This window comes from Mesocricetus auratus, unplaced genomic scaffold, assembly GCF_017639785.1.
Source record: "Mesocricetus auratus isolate SY011 unplaced genomic scaffold, BCM_Maur_2.0 Super-Scaffold_100013, whole genome shotgun sequence".
Classification (NCBI taxonomy): domain Eukaryota; kingdom Metazoa; phylum Chordata; class Mammalia; order Rodentia; family Cricetidae; genus Mesocricetus; species Mesocricetus auratus.
Window position 1 is genome coordinate 42,385,483 of NW_024429196.1, and position 22,031 is coordinate 42,407,513.

At 39.3% G+C, this 22,031-nt stretch overlaps 1 protein-coding gene across 1 annotated transcript in view; it reads left to right on the plus strand.

Moving 5' to 3' along the window:
- Positions 1 to 22,031, plus strand: part of Vps41 (VPS41 subunit of HOPS complex) — a 157,741-nt gene that overhangs the window by 7,575 nt on the left and 128,135 nt on the right. The window contains exons 2-3 of the mRNA XM_005071807.4: positions 569 to 607; positions 19,176 to 19,280. Of these exons, the coding sequence (XP_005071864.1) occupies positions 569 to 607; positions 19,176 to 19,280 (144 nt within the window). The remainder of the gene's footprint in view (positions 1 to 568; positions 608 to 19,175; positions 19,281 to 22,031) is intronic.

A 22,031-nucleotide genomic window follows, 5' to 3' on the forward strand; every position in this document is an offset into this window, starting at 1 on the left:
GTGTCACATGCCTGTAATCTCGGCACATAGGATATAAAGGAAGGAGGATCAGAAGTTCAAGGTAGTCAAGTTTCATAATGTTCAAGGTCAGCCTGGAATATGAGAACCTGTCTCCAATAAACAAACCCAAACCAGCCACCCCCCACTAATTTTTTCCCTAAAATTTTTAACAAGACAGTAATTTTGGCACATTAAGGTAAGAGATTTCAGTATTAAAAACTGGCTCATTTGATATGGTGGTTTCTTGTTCCCTTGTGGTATCAGTGATGTTTTGCCAGATGAATTTCCATTAGCTTAGTGTTCAGATCTCTCTCACATATCAAGTTCCTGGGGTAATTTGTTCAGGGTTTGAGGGAGGAAAACAGAAGCTTGGAGCTCCATAATCAACCCCCCAACCCTCACTCCCCCCGGCCAGCCATGGTGTGTAGTTGTAAAAGAGGTGTGAGAGTTGAACAGGTGGAATCATCTAAAATGCCATTGCACATGACTTCCAGAAAAGCGGGTGGGTACAGTGATTCTTTCCCATGGCAAATGTTCTTCTGACCCCCTCTCTTCTCTGTGTTTGCAGGAAACTGGGTCTCTTGAAGAGTCTACAGATGAATCAGAGGTAAGATGGAGTTGCACATTTGTCGCTCACCTTGATGCTGTCTTGAGTTTGTTGTCAAAGGAGTCTGGCATTCCCAGGGGCTGAAAGATTAGAAAAGGGCCTGGAAGAACAGGGCTGTAAAATAGATACTTAAAGAGTAGAATGCTGGTTGTCTTTAAAACATTGCATGGATTAGCTTAAGCATATATAGAGAACCAGACAGGAATGTTTCTCTTCATCTTTTGAGACAAAGGCAGTAATAACCTTGGATCTTTATCTGTTGTCTTGAATGGTGTTTTCATCTGCCGCTATGCATGCTGGAAGACTGACATAAAGTTTTAGAAACTAATGCCCACTTACTAAAGCCTGCTTGTTTTCACAGTTTTTACATTGTAGTTCTACAATATATATATTTTCTCTTGTGGTTTTGAAGATTCTGCCCAGCTCCTCACATTTGCTAGACAGGTGCCGCACTGCTGAGCTGTCCCCCCAGTCCTGATGGTTATTCAGTTTCTTTTTCCATGAACATGAATGATCATGTACCCTGTGCTCACTGTACCTATCTATATTTCCTGAGTCAATGAAATTGTAGCTCATTTCTTTAAAAAGGAAACTACGAGGGAGTTCTGTGAAAAATTATTACTCAAGGGAAATAAAATTGTTCTTTTAAAAATTGTCATTGCTTTGAAAAACTTTTCAAAACTATGAATAAGAAACAGGCTGAACATAATACAAATTAAGTAGGTAACAAATTGTGTGAATAATCTAATGGATAATATGTTTCATTTTAATATTTCATTTAGGGAAGGCAAATGAAAGTATATCTCGCTAACCTGTAAGAAATTTCTGCCAGTGTGACTGTATCTGATAATCTCTTTATCTCTTGTTGATATATATTGCATATTATTATATGGATTTTGCTTCTCCTGTGAAATGGTAGGTTTATACATACTTCTCCAGACAGAATCATATAGATTATGACATTTTCTGGTCATGGCTCTTAACATTTCACTATAGGATTCTTAGTAGCATGAGACCCCAGTTGCCTCTTTCCTGAATTTTCTTATAAATAGGAAGTGATGTCTGTTATTGTCTGATAGTGTATGGAATAATAGTTCAGATTACCACTGTTATGCTTGGAAATCTTAGGTAAGAACCCTGAATTCCCAAATCATTGGTTCATAATTAGGCAGCACTCAAGCCCTATCCTAGAATTTTATGTCACACATGAAGAGGATGTCAACAGCCGCTGAGATCGGAATCTTCTCAGATGTCCTCTAGATGCTAAATAGAGTAGCAGGGAAAGTAAGCAAAGAGAGAGCCAGCCCTCGAGGATAACCAGAAAGCAGGGGATAATACGCATTTTTGAATGTGACCGGGGTAATAAATAGTTAGGAAACCAGAAGATTCAGCTCTGGATTGATGTTAGAGCTGAGAGATGCAAGGGGACTGAGCAATTGAGTAGACGACACCCGAAAGTCACCCTTAGTGAGTTTTAGCCTTTGTGTACGTAGGAAAATGTTAACAAGGGATATAGTAGATACCAAGGGATCTCAAGGATGGTGTTTAAAAGATGAGGACCAGAGGTGACAGTGCTGGATGGTGCTGCTCCTGAGCAAGGAAGGGAGTGGCATTCTTTGTAAGTTTGGTGCTGAAGGGAAGCTTCAAAGTGAAATTCAAAGAGTATTTGAGTACTCATGGTATGATTGGGAGACTTGACTTCCTCCTGTGACAAAGGAGGAAGCACACTGCTGTCCATCCACATACCTCAGAATTCTAGTAATCCCCTCAGGCCCTCCAGCTCCTCCTTAGGAGCCTCTGCCATTGCTGTTTAAGCATAAACTGGAGGCAGCATGCGTCCATAGCGCCCATAGATTGAAGCAGCAAGTGAGCATCCAGAACTTGGCAGCAGAGCTCTGTAGCATGATTCTATCATTAGTTGAACAGGTCAACTTCCTTAATGATCAACTGCCTTAAACTGGAAATGCAAAACTCAAGAGTAGAGATGGAGGACTGGGGTGTGGTGGTGGTGGCAGAGTGGGGAATGAGAGCTGGCTGAAATAATCAAAACCCAAGGGGTAGCACATGACCTATGACTGGGAGTAATGGCTTCCAACCCCAGCTTGCCTTCTAGCACTGGTCCTTTCTGGGATGTTGCTCAGAAAATGATCCGGTCCTTGGGTTTGTAGCTTGTCTATACCTCATACTTCTTCTATGACCTGGGAGTGATGTTCACCTCTTTTCCTTCTCAGTTTCTCATGTGACAATGGGTCTATAGTGTATTTGCTTTATATGGTTGCTGTTAGGGTTAGAAAACATTGATGTTTGTTAATATCTCTTTTGTGAACTTCCCATCAGTATTTAGTGACTTTCAACTTATACTTGAGTTGAGAGGCTGGAGACACTTTCTACTAGGTCTTTTGTAAGAGTGATTTACCTCCCAGTTACTGGTTGAAGCAAGATTGTGGACCAGCAAAGTCATATCTATTAATGGGCAAGCTCAGGTTTCAGGCCACGGTTCAACCTTGGGAACAATTTCATGGGTTTTTGTACTCAGTTTGAATACTGTTGTTTCCAGGAATAGTGTTTTAAGACATCACTGAATAGGCCAAAGAACCTTTCTTCATCACTTTATCCTTTCTCCTTATCTCTTATTCCTGTCAGGTTTTGTCACCCTTGAGCTTTGGAAGATAGGCATTTATACTTTCATTTCTGTATTCAAGGGTTCAAAACTTCCATTTTTGTAAGTAGTGTTTTCAACAATGTATTGTAACAAGTTGCCTGAAATTTCTATCATTTCCTGAAATTCACATTAAATGGGTTCTTAAGTTAAATCGGGAAGACTTGTTACAGGCTTATCACAGGGTCTTATTTTCTTGGCTTATTTTTGATAATATCATACATGAGTATTACATCTATATCATTTCCCAAAACTCTTCCACCTTCAACTCCTCCTGTGTCCCCCTTAACTCCTCAAATTCATGACCTCTTCTTTAATTACTATTGTTACATATATGGCTGTTGTGTGTAAACTAAATACAACTGGGTCCTTTTTTTTTTTTAGCATTGCTTGTATTCATATGTGTTTAGGGATGACCACTTAGGACTAAACTATGTACCAGAGAGCAAGATAGTCCCAAGTGTTTGAGAGTGGCACTTCTAACTCTGGTTTTGACTAACAGCCCTCTAATTAGACTTAAGTTCTGTTCAATAGGGTAGAATTCATGCCTAGTACAATAAACCTAGCCAGCTACCCATGTCTAGTGAAGTAAGTCATGGACCCTAGATGAGAACATGCTATGACCACTCGAACTAGCATAATCACTAATCACATTCTATAGCCCTATCCTTATGTCCTTATACACAGGTAAGTGTAGCTCCCACCCCTCAGCAAGATCTTATTTTAATATATATCTGAGAAAGGAACTATCTTCTACTGTATATGATTTTCATTAATTTTGAAAAGTGAAACCAAATGAAAAGAGTTTGACAAGGAATGAAATTTTATGGATTAAAACTGTTTGTTAAAAACCAACACATTGCTTAAAAACCAACCAACAAACATTTAAACAAAAACAAAACAAACCCCCAACACATCAGTTAAAAAAAACTTATTTTACTTATATCTTTTTATGCATGGGTGCTCTGTATGTATGCCTGCATGCCAAGAGGGAACCTGATCTCATTATGTGGTTGCTGGGAATTGAACTCAGGACCCCTGGAAGAGCAGCCAGTGCTCTTAACTGCTGAAGCATCTCTCCAGCACCCAACGCATCAGTTTTAAGAGGAGAACCAAGGAGAGAGAAGAGCATCATATGGGGACTGAAACATTGGGTTCTGCTTTGTATAAGTGAAAGCTTCATTGGCTTTGTATGATTCATACAAGCAACTGAAATGGCTCAGTTTTGGCAATTTTGTCTACAGTGCATTCCATTGAAGCAAAGATTCATGTACACATTTTGCATCTGTTAGCCCCTGGTCAAGGCATATAGTAACAGAATGGCTAATTACTGTCATCTCCATCTTTGTAGATTTTGATACTGTTAATAAAAAACATACTTTCTAAACATGATGACTTTGTGGTAATTTAGTTTCTTCACAGTTCTGAGGCTATGAATATATATAATAATTTAAATATAGTAAATGTTTAGTATTAAACATTAAAATTACAATGAACTGACAGCTATTCAAAATAATATGGTGATTGAAAAATTAATAAAATAACTTCTAGGGATTTCAGCCCCATGGAGAGTTAGTTCCCTTTCAGTTTTGTTGAAGTGAAAACCAGTGATCGTGAGAAATTTGGAGAAGTCATGTTGAATCAGAAAATGCACCACACAAAATCATTTATCTCACCTGGTAGACAGAGATTATAAATCATTTATTGAAAATTAAATTGATTTTTTTACTCATATTAATTTTAGTATACAGGTTTCTAGCAAAGAGTACCTACAATGGTAATTACCCTGTCTGGATTGATTGCTGTGGAAAACAGAGCACAGACTTACAGTGTTCCATTTCTCTAGGTAGCCCTTGGATTAAAAATCTGTTTTTATTCAAGGAGCTATTAGTATTAACAGGCTCTGCTGATTATTACATCATTCAGGCATGGATAAACATTCCCTTTGAAGCAAATACTATAAATATTACCCTTTAGGAACTCGTAGAACTTTCTGGATATAAGGTTTTCACTCTGTATTTCTGCCATTTGTTATAGATTAAAAAGATAAACATCATATAATAGACCTTGAGTAGAATTTATCATTTCTCTGCTTGGAAGAAAAATTATTTCAAACAGCTCAAAATTGACTTATTGATCACTCAAATACTTGTTGAGTACTAGGATACTACAGTGCAGTAGTGTTTGATCGAGAAGGTGGACGATAAACAAGAATACTTATCAGAACATGTCTGATGATAAATGTAAAAGAAGAAAACATTGTGTGTGGGGATGTGGGAAGGATATAGGAGGAATTAGGAGAGGAGAAACTGTGATCAGAGTGTATTGTGTAGTAATTATGTTCTGTTAAAAAAGAAACAACATTGACTGAGGGGAATGTGGAGTGGCCTGAGGTTGATGGTTTGCCTTTTAGTGTTAGAGATGGTTTTTCTGGTAGGGTAATCTTGTGTCCTTATTTTGAAGAGCATAAAGGTGGGACCTTGAGAATAATCTTTGTCAAGCAGAATCAGTGAATGCACCAACCCCTGACTCAAAATAAGAATTGTCTGATTCTAGGATTGTATCCACAAAGTAGAAATGATTTAAGAAACAAATCAGAACTGTTTACCGTAGTTTTGGTCTTTGGCTTACAACTCCATAGCTTATTAATTTTAACCTTCTGCTTTTAATGTTAATCTAGTAACAATGTTTCTCCAGAAATTTCTTTCTTTATCTCCAGAACCTGTGAGTATGACTTATTACAGAACAAGGAAGAGTTAACTTTGCCAATAGCTCATTTTGAGATATGGAGATTCCTTGGAACATGTGGACATGATCAGTGACATCATATGGGTCTTTAGAGATGGAACAGAAAGCAGGAAAGAGCATGATATGGTGTAGTGTGGTGGATAGTGTGGTATGTGGTGTGGTATGGTATGGTATGGTATGGTGTGGTATGTTTGTGAAGGGAATCTGCCTGTCTTTGAAGCCCTGGAACTTGAGTAGCTTTCAGAACCTGGGAGACGCAAAGGAAAGGGTTTTTCCTTCTTGCCTCTGGAAGAATCTTGCTCACGGCTGTTTGCTGTGGATATCTTACTACAGAATTGTAAGACAGATGTGCATTGTTTAAAGGACCAATATTTGTGATCACATTTTATAGTAGTGATAGTGATTGGTTGACTTGTCTCCACAGTTCTTCCACATGGTTTATTTCATAGTTTCGAGAGCGAAATACATCCAGGCAAAGGAAAGCATGCTGGAAGCACATTGTGTTTAAACTGGTTATCCTATGACGTCATGGAGCTGCTTTTACAGATATGTGTATCTTTCTAATGACTCCTACCAAATATTGTTTAATTAATGATTTCACTTGACAGTTGGGGTCCAAATCGGCTTTGTAGAGGCTCGAAGGCTCCTCTGTTTGTAGACTGAGAATGTAATGAAGAATCTGCATAGTTCTATGATTCTTTTCATCCCAGGGTGGTATTTTGTGTAGGGATTTCCATGTACTGTTCTATCATGTTTCTTTACTTTAGCATATGACTGGTTCCTTTAACAATCTCAGAGGACTAAGTTGATCTCCTTACATGGTGCCAGGGAGAGACTAGAGAGGTGTAGTCACCAAGAGAGCTTGACGTTTTAGGCTGTTGTCATCATTCTCAGCATCAAGGCACTGGGCAGCTTAGGAGTTTTGGCTTTGTGATAGGCATCTGGCAGAGGCTCTTGGTTAATCTGTAGGAGACAGCAGTACCTCCTTCTTTTCCTATTGGCCACACTCACACTTCTCTATGTTTGCAGACTTGCTTTTCCTCATTGATGTTCAGGAACAAATCCCAGGACCTGAGTGTGCTAGAGAAGTACTCTGTCACAGAACTGTATCCAAAACTGAAGTCAAAGGCGATGTGTCATTGTTATAAGTAGTTAAAGAAGTTATTAGATTCCAAGTGTTTCTGTTCATTCAATATGTTCTGGCAGTGTTATTAGGAGGTTAGCTCTCAAAAGAGGATATGAGTTCTGCAATTTAAACTTGTGGCATTAAACATATTATTTATAATACTTTAAAAAACTGACATTGACTGGATATACCAGATGCTATACTTTATGAACAGTTTTTAAAAATTAATTAATTTATTTTTCAGTTTAAATTTAGATAAGAAACAAGGTTGCTTCACAAGTCAGTTCCAGGGCCCTCTCCCTTTCCCTCCCCCCTCCCGTGCCCTCCCCCCAACCTCTCCCCATTATCCCCTCATTTCCCCAGGGAGGGTGAGGCCCTCCATGGGGGTGTCCATAGTCTGTCATTTCATATAGGGCAGGGCCTAGACCCTTCCCCAAGAGTTCAGGGTGAGAGTGCACCTCACATTGTTAGATGGGAGTCTAAAGTCCATGTGTATACTCGGGATGGGTACTGATCTGCTGCCCAAGGCTCAATAGATTACCTAGGCCTCCTCACTGACACTCACATTCAGGGGGTCTTGATCAGTACCATGCTGGATTCCCAGGCTGATGCCTGGGATTCAAGAGTTAACCTTTGTCAGGTCAGCTGTTTCTGGGGGTTAAACCAGCCCAGTCTTAATCCCTTTGGTCATCAGTCCTCCCTCTCTGTTACTGGCTTTCTTGAGTTCAGCTCAGTACTTAACCGAGGGAGTCGGCCTCTTCTTCGATCAGCCACTAAATGAAGTTTCTGTTTCCCAGACTTTCTGGCCATGGGATTGTAGGCTGGCACTCCCCAGATCTATGTCTAAAATCTATATATGAGAGAGTACATGCCATGTTTCTCTTTTTGTGACTGGGTTACCTCACTCAGGATGGTTTCTTCTAGTGTCACACTAACCAAACAAGTGAAAGACCTGTATCGCAAGAACTTTGAATCTTTAAAGAAAGAAATTAAAGAAGCCCTCAGAAAATGGAAAGATCTCCCATGCTCTTGGATAGGTAGGATCAATATAGTTAAAAATGACAATCCTGCCAAAAGCAATCTACAGATTCAATGCAATCCCCATTAAAATCCCAGCACAATTCTTCACAGACCTTGAAAGAACAATAATCAATTTTGTATGGAAAAACAAAAGACCCAGGATAGCCAAAACAACCCTGTTCAACAAGGCAACGTCCGGAGGCATCACCATCCCTGACCTCAAGCTCTATTATAGAGCTATAGTCCTGAAAACAGCTTGATATTGGCACAAAAATACACAGGTAGACCAATGGAATCGAATTGAAAACCCTGATATTAACCCACACACGTACGAACATCTGATCTTTGACAAAGAAGCTAAAACTATACAATGGAATAAAGAAAGCATCTTCAACAAATGGTGCTGGCATAACTGGAGGCTGGCATGTAGAAGAATGCGGATCGATCCATGTTTATCGCCATGCACAAAACTTAAGTCCAAATGGATCAAAGACCTCAACATAAATCCAGCCACACTGAACCTCTTAGAAGAGAAAGTGGGTGGTACCCTTGAACGAATTGGTACAGGAGACAGCTTCCTGAACATAACACCACTAGCACAGACAGTGAGATCAACAATTAATAAATGGGACCTCCTGAAACTGAGAAGCTTCTGTAAGGCAAAGGACACAGTCAGCAAGACAAAAAGGCAGCCCACAGAATGGGAAAAAATATTCACTAATCCCACATCTGACAGAGGGTTGATCTCCAAAATTTACAAAGAACTCAAGAAGCAAGTCTCCAAAACATCAAAGGACCCAGTTAAAAAGTGGGCTGCAGAACTAAATAGAGAGTTTTTAATAGAGGAGTCTAAAATGGCTGAGAGGCACTTGAGAAAGTGCTCAACATCCTTAGCCCTCCGGGAAATGCAAATCAAAACAACTCTGAGATACCATCTCACTCCTGTCAGAATGGCTAAAATAAAAAACACCAATGACAATTTATGCTGGAGAGGATGTGGTAAAAAGGGGGACACTCCTCCATTGCTGGTGGGAGTGCCAACTGGTTCAGCCACTTTGGAAATCAGTATGGAGATTCCTCAGAAAAATGGGAATAAACCTACCACAAGACCCAGCAACTCCACTCTTAGGCATATATCCAAAAGATGCCCATTCATACAACAAAGATGTCTGTTCCACTATGTTCATAGCAGCTTTATTTGTAATAGCCAGAACTTGGAAGCAACCTAGATGTCCCTCAACCGAAGAGTGGATAGAGAAAATGTGGTACATTTACACAATGGAGTACTATTCAGCAGAAAAAAAAACTATGAACAGTTTTACACCTAAGTTTTACAAAAATTTCCTGAAGTATGAATTATTATCCCTTTTTTTTAAATGCCACAAATTTAATTTTCACCACTCTTTATACCTTAACCAAAAGGAGGAACATGGTATCATGTATACAGAACAGACTTTTCTTCCTCATTTCTCCAAGGATTTAGTAAACACACCTTAGATTCAACTTCTCATTACTTGGCCTTGAGGGTCAGAAGTAACCACACCTCAGACCAGATCTGTTGTTATTTAGATAAGACACCCAAAGCCAAGATCTAACTTCCTACTGTAGCCACACCTTTGACCTCTAGATCTTCTGACTTACTGATGACAGTTTTGAACTCTCTGCCCTTGAGCCAAGATGGAGTAGTGCCATCTTTATGGTCACCTACAGTAATAGTGTGTGCCATGCTCTCAAAAGTATTTTAAGATATAATAATGAGTGCTCTAAGACTTGGAAAATAAAGTTATTTATTTTGAATTATTATCCCTTTTAAAAGTGGGATAACTCAGGTTTTAAGACACTTGCCCTGTATATATATTTGGGTTATGTATGGTATATCCAGCAGAGGAAACATTTCTTTAGGATTGGCTGCTTGGTTTAGAAGCAACTGATTAAACTGAAAAAAAAAAGGTGAAGTAAAGGCTTGCAGCTATAATCTTGCTTTATATGTCCAGTACGTTTGCGTTTGCATGGGCCAAGCTACAAGTATTTCTTTCCCCTTTGTTATTTATACCAGTATATTACCTTCCAAAGATATACAGACACAGTCTCTCTTTGTATATATTATGTATCATATATATTTAAACACATGATAGAAGTAAGTGACTTAAAGAACATAAAGACAATACTCTCCAATAAGTAATTGAGGTTTCTTAATCAGAAATTGACGCTGAACTTAAGGAAAGTCTGACTTAATAAGTACAGCATCTTTTCCTTTCTAATCTTTCTGTCTAGTAAGTTCTGGGCCCTTCTATTTCTTTGGTACCAGACTAAAAAAAAAAAAATCTTCTAGGGTTCTTTCTCAGTAAATTGTGTATTTTGGCTTATATCAAATGATGTATCTAAATGGTCTGCAGGTGACTTTGGTTTCTTAAGGGATTGGTATGTTCAGACTCACCTTCAGCAGTCATTTTCTTCAAATGGTGGCACAAAAAGGCAGATCCTGTCCCTCTCCAGGGTGCAGGGGTGAGGCTGGCAAACCTCGAATCCCCTAGTGCTGCCATACTCCTGCAGTTCATCTTAGGTGGTCGCTGGGCTCCTCCAGGGTGCAGGGGTGAGGCTGGCAAACCTTGAATCCCCTAGTGCTGCCATACTCCTGCAGTTCATCTTAGGTGGTCGCTGGGCTCTTTGGGAAGGAAACCATTGTTATTTACCAAAAACTTCCCATTTTACTGTATTTCCCTGTTAGGGGTCAGTGGGAAGCTTGAGGGTTCCTATGCTTTTAAAGTTTTTCATAGAACTTGTGGCTCACACAGCCTGAGCCAGGTACCTCATTGCAGGAGAGAAGCAGTGCTTTTTGACTTTGATTTACTCAGTTGATTTCATTTGTTTTTCAAAAGTACTACGTTAGCATACCATTACTCTGACAAAATACTAGAGATAATCCACTTGAAAGGAAGAAATGTTTATTCAGACCATGGTGTCAGAGGTTCATACTGTTGGTTGTTTGGCTCTGTAGCTTTGCACCTATGGTATCACAGAGCATAATGGTGAGAGCATGTGACAGAGGAGTCATGGTCACTTGGTGATAGGAGGAAAGAGAAGAGGAGTCAGTAGAGATGTAAGAATATAAGAATATGAGAGAGAATGGAAATGAAACAGTGAGGGCCAAGGTGCCAGTGTCTGCAAAGACTTGCTTCCAGTGACCTATGTTCCTTCCTTTAGACTGTCTACCAAAGGTTCTCTTGCCTCAGAGTCACCACAGATTTAGGACTGGCCCTAGTGCTTAGGCTTGCTGTGTTTTCTGACTAATTTATTTTGCTTTGTCTTTGTTTTCTAGTACAGTTTTTGTTTCATCAGGGTTCCCTTGATCCTTCAGCACTCAAGGTTGAAACTCTCATCCTATGATGCAGAAAGGTGGTGGCCAGGGCAGAAAGAGGTCAAGGGTAGGAGAAAGAGGCCATGATTATAGGCAGAGTTGCGTTGTGGGCTCGAGCATTGAGAGGAGGCAAGAAAGCAGTTGCCTACTTTTTCTTCAGTCAGCTTATGATTTCTGAAAAAAATAGGCTGTAAGCTTAAAAAAAAAAGTCAAGCTATCATTACCTTGATTTTGGTAATTGCTTTCCTTTTAATGGTATTGTTAGTTGTGGTGAGTATAGAAATGATTGTGCTGTAAGAAGTTTGGGTGTGACTGGTTACCAGATGCTTCTACACATTTAGAAAAGGAATGTGCAATTAGACATGCCCGAGAAGCATTAAATCTCTGCTAAAACAGTCATTTCAAGCATTTAGCATTGGTTCTTTTTCATATAACAGGGTGCAGAATTTAAATATAAGGTTTTTTGAAAATTGAATTTACATGGCCTTTGCTTTTTATCTCTGTTAGAAGAAGAGGGGCATCATTTCTATAAATTTATCTAAAATTCTAGTTTCCAGTGCTTTCCCTCTGTTTAGAGCCTCCTCTTCCCCTCTCTATGTCTACTAGTAACACACCTTCCAGGGTTTCTATGTCTGCAGTTGCTTTATTCCTAGTCTCTGATTTGGAGTGTAGAGATCTAATTGGGGATACCTTTGTGAAGCTGTTGCTAAACTTAGGTCTTCTGCTACAACAGACGTTTGTTTTCACTGGTCCTTATTGGGTACCCACAGTTTTGTTAGGTGAAGTTCAGAACAATGAAAAGGCATAAACCCTGCTTCTAAGGATCTTGTGATCACCAGAGAATATTGGGAAGAAAGGAAAAGAGGGTTATGTTGGCTTTAGTGGCGGAAATTGTCCACCCGAATGGCATATCTTGAAGATTGGTGAGGTTATTCCATATGGCTGGGAGGAAATGAAAAGCTTATTTGCTTTTCTCATTTTCCTCCTCTTCTATATATTCTTATCGCTTTCCCAATATAAAATAAATGATGAGAGTTGATCCTGTTTATGGTATGTGGCATAGGGCATGGGAACCTTCACCTTATTTTTTTCTCCTTGAATTGAACATGAAATTCTGATACTACAGGGCAAAGGAGAGAGCAGGGCTTATGAAGACTGCTTGGCTTGTGCATCTTAAGTAGTGCTCTTCAATTATTACAGGCTCAACTTTTCCCCCCTTTCCTAGTTAGAGTATTTGAGTGAGAAGAGAGGCTCTAAAATACAGGGATTTCAATTCAGTTAATGTGGTTTGAACAATATTGAACAGTGGCATTTATTTTTGTAAAAATGGCATTTATTTCTATAAGAAATGCAGTGCGCATTTGTTTTAGAGTATATTGGCCACATATCAGAACAGTGATCCCCTCTCACCTCTTAATATAACATAGGTCAAATTATCACCCCTGTCCCATAGATGAAGAGCATGAAGCTTGAGGGAGGTTACTGTTTGATATGTATTCTTCTATTTTTCTTCCCACTGAATACACATACATTTCTAGAGAAAAGTTTGCATGGTGCAGAGTGTTTTATGATATCTTTAACCCGACAAGCATCAGGAAGATATTGCCTGGAGATGATGTTAATGTCTATAAAGTATTTTACCAGGGGAATCTTATTAACTGGTGTTTGACTGTGGCATCATGGGCTTTTTGAATTAAGTGATTTTGTTTTCTGGAATAGTCTTGTAAATTGTAGGTAATCTCACATCTATACTGACCTCTCTGTGGAAGCTGGAAGCTGCCAGTAGCAGCTTCTTGCCATATGTCCAAGTTATGGCCAAAGTGAGTCCAGTCACTTACAGGGAACACAAACCACCTGATTGCTAGTAACTTGCCAATGCGTGCTTTATCCTTTTAAAAGTACTGTGTAACAGAAGGGATGAGGTACGCGTGTGTGTGGTGGTGGAGGAGGGAGCTAGTACTGGATGAGTAGACTGTAATTGGGGGCATTTTGGGGGTGAGGTAGAAACTTAGTGCCATGGAAACTCACTGGAATTCACGAGTAATGTGGGACATGGAGCCACGCAAGGCTTCCAGTGGAGGGACTGGGACACCATCCCAGCCATAAAACCTTTTACCTACAATTTGTCCTGACTGCAAGATGTGCTGGGGTAAAGGTGGCACAAGACATGGGGGACTGGTCCAACCTGAGACCCACACCATGAGAGGGAACCCACACTTGACACTGCCTGGGGGGTCAGGAACCAGAGGCTGAATAGCTTAGAGACCTAGGATAGAACCAAACATGACTGGACCAAAACAAACAAACAAACAAGCAAAAAACCAAACAATAACAACAACAACAACAAAACCAAAAAACAAAAAACAAAAAAAACCAAAGGCAGATGTAATGATTCCTCACAACATTCTGCTATACTCCTAGATTGGTAGCTAGCCCAGTTGTCATCAGGAGGGCTTCATCCAGCAACCGGTGGAAATAGATGCAGAGACCCATAGCCAGACATTAGGCAGAGCTGGGGAATTTCATGGAAGTGTTCGAAGAAGGACTGTAGGAGCCTGAGAGGTTAAGTACACCACAAGAATACAACACAGCCCACAGAATCAGTCAACCAGAGCTCAGAGGGGCACACACAGCCTGAACTGACGAGCAGGGAGTCTGTATGGGTTTGACCTAATTCTTCTGCATATATGTTATGGCTGTGTAGCTTGGTGTTCTTGTGGGATACCTAACGGTGGGATGATGACTGTCTCTGACTCTTTTTGCCTGCTCTTGGGACCCTATTCCTCCTACTGAGTTAACCTTGTCCAACCTTGATATGAGGGTATGTGCCTAGTCTTACTGTATTTTGTTATGTTGTGTTCAGTGTGTCTCTGGGAGGTCTGCTCTTTTCAGAAGGTAAATGGAGGAGGAGTTGATCTAGGGGAGAGGGGAGAGGACGGGTGGGGGGTGAAAGGACTGGGAGTAGAGGAGGGAGGAGAACCTGGTCAGGATGTAATAGATGAGAAAATCATAAATTAATTAATTAACTTTAAAAACAGCAAAGGCAAGAAGGGAAATATGAAAGTCTTAAAAAGTTATGTGTAGGTATCGAGTCATGGTGACTTTTCTATACATTTGAAAGAGCAGACTTGATCCATCTATATTAATTTATCAATTCCAATTTTCTGTGGTAGTTATGAATTTTTTATATTAGCAATATTGCTTAAAAGATGAAAATATAGCATTGTTGTAATTCATACAATAATGTAATTGCTTATCAGTCAGCAGCCCTATAGAAAGGCATTTTGGAAGCTGTTTTATTATAGGTGGTCTGTTATCTTCATGTCACTTTCATAAGAAGTGTGGCCATTGAGGCAGCTGTAATGCTTTGTATTATTAATGGAAATCAGAATTTCTCTCAGCTTCATTATGTAGTTTTCTTGATATATTTTGACACTTAAGAAGGAGCTGTGAAGTCTTTTTTATCAGATGCTCATCTTTTTTGTATAAATAAAATGCTGCTTCTATAATAGAAGGATAGCACACAGTAATTAACAGCTTTTTTAAAGTGACCGTATTCTTTTTGCACATGTGGGAGTGGTGTTAGAAAGCTAGCTGAAGGCCTTAGCCCTCCACTGACTTTGTGCCTCACCTCTAGGTCTCCGCTACCCATCTGAAGATTTTGTTTGTTTGTTTGGTTGGTTGGTTGGTTGGCTGGTTTTCAAGATAGGATTTCTCTGTGTGGCCCAGGTATCCTGGAACTTGCTTTGTAGAGCATACTGGCCTCAAACTCACAGAGATTGGCTTGCCTTTGTCCTCTGAGTGTTGGAATTAAAGGCATACTCTGTGTACTAAATTTGAGGAGGTCTGTGTGTTATAGATAACGTAGTTTCAAGTAAATGTGTATGTCCAATAATACGTGATTTCCATTTGTTTCCATTTGTTTCTGCTGTTGGTCTGTAATACTCTGTGGAAGTGGTTAGATTTGTTCCTTAAAACATTTTTGTTTTTGAGTTTCAAATTGTATTTTGTTTGACATTAATTTCAATAATGCCGTTAATAATTTCCTAATTGTGTATATCCCTTATTTTCTCTAGTAAATTATAATTGATCAGAAATATTAGCATATATCACAGATCTTCTATGAAGTGAATTATTGGTGATAAGAGACAATTTAAAATACAAATATTCTGAAATTCAAATGTTCTGATATTGGGTTTTGATCGTTATTTTTATATATTGGACTTGTAAGAATGAGTACAATTTTGAGTATTTCAGTTTTCCTCAAGGTAATTAGAGTTCTAGACAGAATATCCTAGAGGAAGCAAACCTTTATTTTAGACTTTCATACCCATGGTTGATTATTGATTTGCTTTTTATTAACACTTGGTTTTACTGTGGAAATTCAAGCTGCATGAGAGGAGTTTTTGTTTTTGTTTTTTTTAAACACCAAGAAATTCTTTGAGGATGTTAGTGTCTCCCTATTGTATCCAGCTTTAAAACACTGGATATTTATTAAAAGGATTTGCCCCTAGTCAGATGTAGCTGATGACAGGAAACGAGGTAAACTGTTCATCTGATTAAATTTCCTAATGGTTCAGCCGAGGTGTCCTGGAAGGGGAATGGCATCTGCACAGAGCCATGATGGTTGCTGAGTAGTGAGTACCTGCAGATGTTTTTACCAGCTTAATCTGGGCAATAGGTGATGTCTCACCTCTTTTCTTGAGTCTATCTAATGTCAGTTTTGGTTTTTAAAATTAAAATTGAATTTAATAAAGAAGTTGCACCCAGAAATAAACATTTCATTTCTGTGTAAATAGGAAGAATAGAAAATGTATGGTTGACACTTGGTACATGGGAACTAATGACTTGTGTATTATTATCATGAACTGAGCTATGTGCCTGCCGTTATTCAGGGTTTTTATTTTGAAAGGGTCTTTCTAAGTTAACACTGTTGGCCTTGAACTCAAGGTAGTCCAGGTAAGCCTCAAACTTGCAATTCCCCTGTCCCAGTTCCTGAGTAGTTGGGATTATAGATTGTACCACCAATCCCAGCTAAATTTTTTTTTCTATAAGTGAAATTCATGTTGTTATTTGGACTATAACAATGGTGCATTTGTATAAAATGTATTAACATGTGAAACAAAGATATTGACACAAATTAAAATAGGATGAAAATGTTGAATCTAATAGCTACACTACATTTTTTTCTTATATTTAGGTTTTAAATGATGGGAATGATTATAGTGCTGGTACACAAGGCCAGGTGAAGTGCCCTGAACTGACTTTGCTGGGATATTCATCCTCTCAGGACACACTGACAAAAGGGAGGACTACCGAAAAGCATCTTATAGAGAAAACCTTTAATAACTTTAATTTGTTATTTCCTCAGATGATTTTCTCCCTTTAATTCAAAACTCAGCAAAAGGGACCCTGAAATGACATTTATTTTCAGATAGTGTTCTAGAATTTCACAGGATGGTTCAAGGATTTGTCTTTAATTAAAAGTGCTATACACTTAGTACGAATCCATGTTTGTTGAGAAATTGATTCTTTTGAAGGAAAGCTGCAAACTTTTCTTGTATGGGTAAATGTCACTCTATTCATATCTTCACTTAGCTGCAAGTCAGTACGTGTTCTGTTCCACCAGGTTGTCATAGTAACACAGTTAACTGTCATCTCAACTCAGACTGTTGATGGTTTTATTTGTAGGTTTGTAGGATTATTAAAATTTAACAAAATTATTGATTTGCTTTTTATTAACACAGAGTTATTTACCATGAAAGTTCAAACTGCACTTTTTTCTGTTTATTTTTTTTCCAAAATTAAAGTGAAACTAGATATTAAATCCTTGTGATTAAATTTTTTTATTTAAAATGTAATATAGAGTCTGCAATAGCAAAATAACCTCTGTGAATTGTAGTTTTGAGTCATTTCCTATTTTCTTTCTTTTGACAAGGAGGCAAAAAAAAAAGCCTTAAAATTCACCTTTAACTTGCTCTTAAGTAAACATAAAGGATACCTGTCAGGAAAGCATGAAATGGTACATAAAGTGCCTAATACTGAGTTTTCATTTTATTTATGATTTTTGAAACCATGTGGGAATGCTTCACTGAACTGTGTTGTAAAAGTATTTATTTTGGTATATTTATGTGAGAGAGATTACTTAGTTTTCACTTATAAATAAGGCAGGCAAACCTTATTTACAGTAAGCTTATCTAATGGTCCGTGGATGAGTGCTTTTATGCAAAATAGTTGGGAGGCTAGAATTAACTTTCACATTGAGTGCACATTTGATGTCCACTCTTGAGCAACATGTGGCATCTTATTCTAAGGGCTGCTATTCAGGATTCAATTTGTATTTAACACATTTCCCTCGGCACACACAGCTCACCTGCATGACATCTACTGTTTCCTTTCCAGTGTCCTTTCTTGCTGGGAGATACAGAAGGGTTTATTGTTTTTATACTCTTCCCTGTTTAGTTTTTAAAGACTTGGTTAATTAACTGTGTCATATTGTACATAGTTCAGTCTGGGGATGCTACAGCTTCCTTGGGGTTGATTACTGGGTAGCGTCATTTCCTCTTCCTGTGGAATACTGCCCATTGTGCTGTGTATTTTGTTGCTGTTAGTTCTCAGTCTTGGAAAGTTAACAGTATGTGCACAGTCCCTGGAGGAACACTTGGCTACTCAACAGCTGGTAGCTTGTGTGCTCTTGAACTTAGGAATGTCCATTAGTGTACATGAAATGTTTCTTTTCAATGTTTTATTAATATTCTTACAGCTGTGTGGTGCCCCTCCCCCACAGTCCTCACAACTTGTCATTTATATCCTATGTCTTCTCCTCCCACATTGAATCATGGCTGACCCACACAGATCAGTAGATTATTGTACCTATGAAGTGTGCAGCCTTGGAGGATAGGCCTAACAAAGCATACGGCTTTGTTTTGTTCTCTCTCAGATTCATTCACAGTGGGAGAAGCTGCATACCTTTGAGATGTTCAGGCAGCCTGGGGAAAGCCTCATGAGTGAGGAAATCAGTCTTCCCACCAAAGTCAACACTAACCTGCCACCATTGTGAGAGCTGCTGTGGGTGCTGATGCCTTCCATTTTAGAGTTTCATTCATGAGCATAATGAATTTTTATAATATCATTCCTCTGTCTCCACTCTAACTCCTTTTCCCATTCTCTTAAATTCGTGCCTTCTTCATATATATAACCAATTGAGTCCAGTTAGTGTGGAAGCAGATGAGTTCAGTTAGTGTTGCCCATAGTGCATGAATGTAGGGCTGACTTCTTGGACATGAGCCATCACAGTTCTTGGTTTGTGAACTTTGTTTTAAACTTACAAGTGTAAAATTATTCCTCTTTTAAATTACAATAATATTATTGTTGTCCTACATTTATTGATTTGTACTGTACCACACAGTAAGGGTAAATATATAGTTATTACAGTACAATGGTAAGTTCAAATATACATGTTTTCAACTTTTTAATTTATTCCACCAGAGAAACTGTTTACATAATTGTCAAAAAGAAACAGGAATCTTAGCCTGTATTTATTGTCATAGTTTTTGACAATAAGTGAAAGAGCTATACCTTGTTACCCCTTAAGTGCATTTTGAGTCATTCAGAACAAAGTTACAATGACTATCATGTTCTTCTGCTTTTCATTCAGGAAGAGAGTGAAGAGGAACCCAAACTGAAGTATGAAAGGCTTTCCAATGGGGTGACAGAGATTCTTCAGAAGGATGCAGCAAGCTGTATGACGGTTCATGACAAGGTAAGGAGCACTTTAAGAGGATTGTGGGTGCCAACATCTATGTGCTTGCTATGGTAAAGATCTTACTGACATACTGAGACTACACTAGGTATTGGGTCAGACCCTTAGTTTATTCTTGAACCCAGACTATTTAGTGGAGGCCATGGTTTCACCCATTGTTCTCTTCCTCGTGAGCCTGGGAGTGAACCTTAGACCTTCCTACCTCTCATGTGTCCTTTGGCTTTATGCTATGTTGTTTCATTCTCCAGCCAGCCTCCCACCAAATGCCTTTTGCTTCAGTTTTGTTCCCTTGTAAACAGATCCCTGTACTCACTTAACGCTTTAACAATAATGTCTGCTCTTTTGTTTTTTTATCATAAACTCCCTCCCGTGAGTCCCCTGCCTTCTTTCCCTGTCATGTCGTGGCTGCTGAGCTCCAGCTAACTCCTTGTTCTTCACTGATGCAGGCTGACCTGGTGGTTCTTCAAGCTCATTTACTTCCATTGAACTTCACTTCTCTATGGTTGTCTTAGTCACCATATTCTATTGTTGTGAAGAGGTGCCATGACCAGGGCAACTCTTATAACAGAAGCATTTAATTGGAGGCTTGCTTACAGTGTCAGAGGCTTGGTCCTTTATCATCATGACAAAGAGCATAGCAGCAGGCAGGTGTGGTGCTGGAGAAGTAGTTTAGAACTACAGCCTGATCTCTATGCAAAGAGATAGAGCCTGGCCTAGCATAGGCTTTTGAAACCTCAAAGCCCACCTCCCAGGTACACACTTTCTCCAGTTAGGTCACATCTCCTAATCCTTCTAATGTTACTCCCTGGAGATGAAACATTCAAATATATGAGCCTATGGGGAGGAGGGATTCTTATTCAATCCACCGCAGTGGTCCATCTCCCACTGCTATGACCACATTGTGGGTGGTTTCACTATCAGGAAATTGGTGATATTGGCCTGCAGCATACTCTCTTTAGACCTTCATGCTCATTTTCACACAAACATCATTCTTGAATATGGTGTCCCAATCTCTGTTCTTTTACTTTCCTTTGTTATTTGTCCTGTGAAATTATCCTCTATCTGCCAGTCTTCCTTATCCATCTTTTTGTTCTTTTAGTTATACTCTCAGTTTTGAATCCATCGTGTAATGGGATGTGGCATCCCCTGTACTCAGGCTTGCTTTTTTACTAAAACTTGATGTAAGCTGCATTTCCTCATTCCCGTTGTCCCCAGTTCACCTGCTCAACCATTGTCCTTTACTCTCAGATAATAGCGTTCTCTTTCCTCTGACTTCCTCTTCCTCTCCCGTCTCCTTTTCCATTCCCTTAGATTTTCGACAGTCACCTTAAACTCATGATTTGCTGCCTTGACCTCCTGAGTGTTTGTATTACAGATGTGCACCATGACCCCATGTAGTGTCATTTCTTTAAGAAAGTTGAAACAATGATGCAAGGCCAGCCTCAGTTTCAGAGTCCACACCCACACTTACCCATAGGAAATTTCCTTCTTCCAGTTTAAGGCTCTTTTTGTCTTCTCTGTTCTTCATCTCATTTTGTCCCTTTCTTACACATGTATTTGCTATACCACAGAACATACTTAATATTAGCATTAGGTAGCTAGCAACTTGCTTTGTGTATTTATAAATGTCTTGCCTATTTAGACTATTTCAGATAAATGCAGTCACAGATTATTTGATTTGTTTTGCCAGACTTATTTTACTTAGCATACTGTTTTGAAGTTCCTCTATGTCAGAGCAGGGATCAGTACTACTCCTTTTACTGCTGAAGACTAGTCTGTTGTATGGCCATGACGTAATTTCTGTCGCCATTCACTGATTGGTGGACATTTTGCTGATTTTAAGTTGTGTGTTTCTCTTGTCAGAACTTCTTTATCACAGCTGCCCTTTCAATGCCTTCTTGGTCACTTCTGGTGTTCCCAGTAGCTCCATCATTTGACCCTGACATCCTGGTTTTCTAAAGCTGGCTCCTCCTCTTGGTTCCATGCTGGTTTGTGTTTTCTTTTTGCCTACAAGCTGAGCTCTCTCAGAACAACATGTGAGTTTTCTAGGTGCTCCCTGCCTTTGTTCTTTTTATCTGAACCTTATCATAAACATGTTGGGATCGTCTTCTTTTCATTCTAAACTAGCACCTGTTTTGTGCTGTGTGAACTCATTTGGTGGCATCACCAGCTTCTATCACCTAAGCCGAAAGTGACCCTTTTCCCCTTTCCCCACAGCCATTCCTCATATCCTGTTGCTTTTGTTTTTCCTAAACTTGAGCTTTGGCTTTTAGCTTTTCCTTCCTGCACTTGGTAAATGGGAGACTCTTGTTTTCCTTCTAAACCCTCTGCCTCTTGGTTGCAGGTATTGTGTTGAAGATACAGAACTTTTTAAACCATTATGTACACAGAGGCCGAGCTCTTCCGTGTGGTGTGTAAGGCACTCTAGGACTTTGCCTGCTGTGTGTAATTGAGCTCCTGTCTCACCACTTTTGCTGTGGGCATGAGATTGTGGCAGCAATGTGTTGTCCTTATTATGCACATTAAGTTCTTGCTTGGATTCTGCCACCTGCTTATGTGCTGGCCTCTTCTCCTCCTGAGCTTCTGTTAGTTCCCATCCATCGTTTCTCTGAGGCTGCTGCACCTCCTGTGAACTAGTCTGCTTTCTCTCGTGTTTGTTCTCTCACTTCTCTTCCTACTCGCTTGCTTGAGTAGACCTCCAGAGATTCTGATCCGATCATTCAGTCTTCTCCCTTGAAACTTGCTGATTCC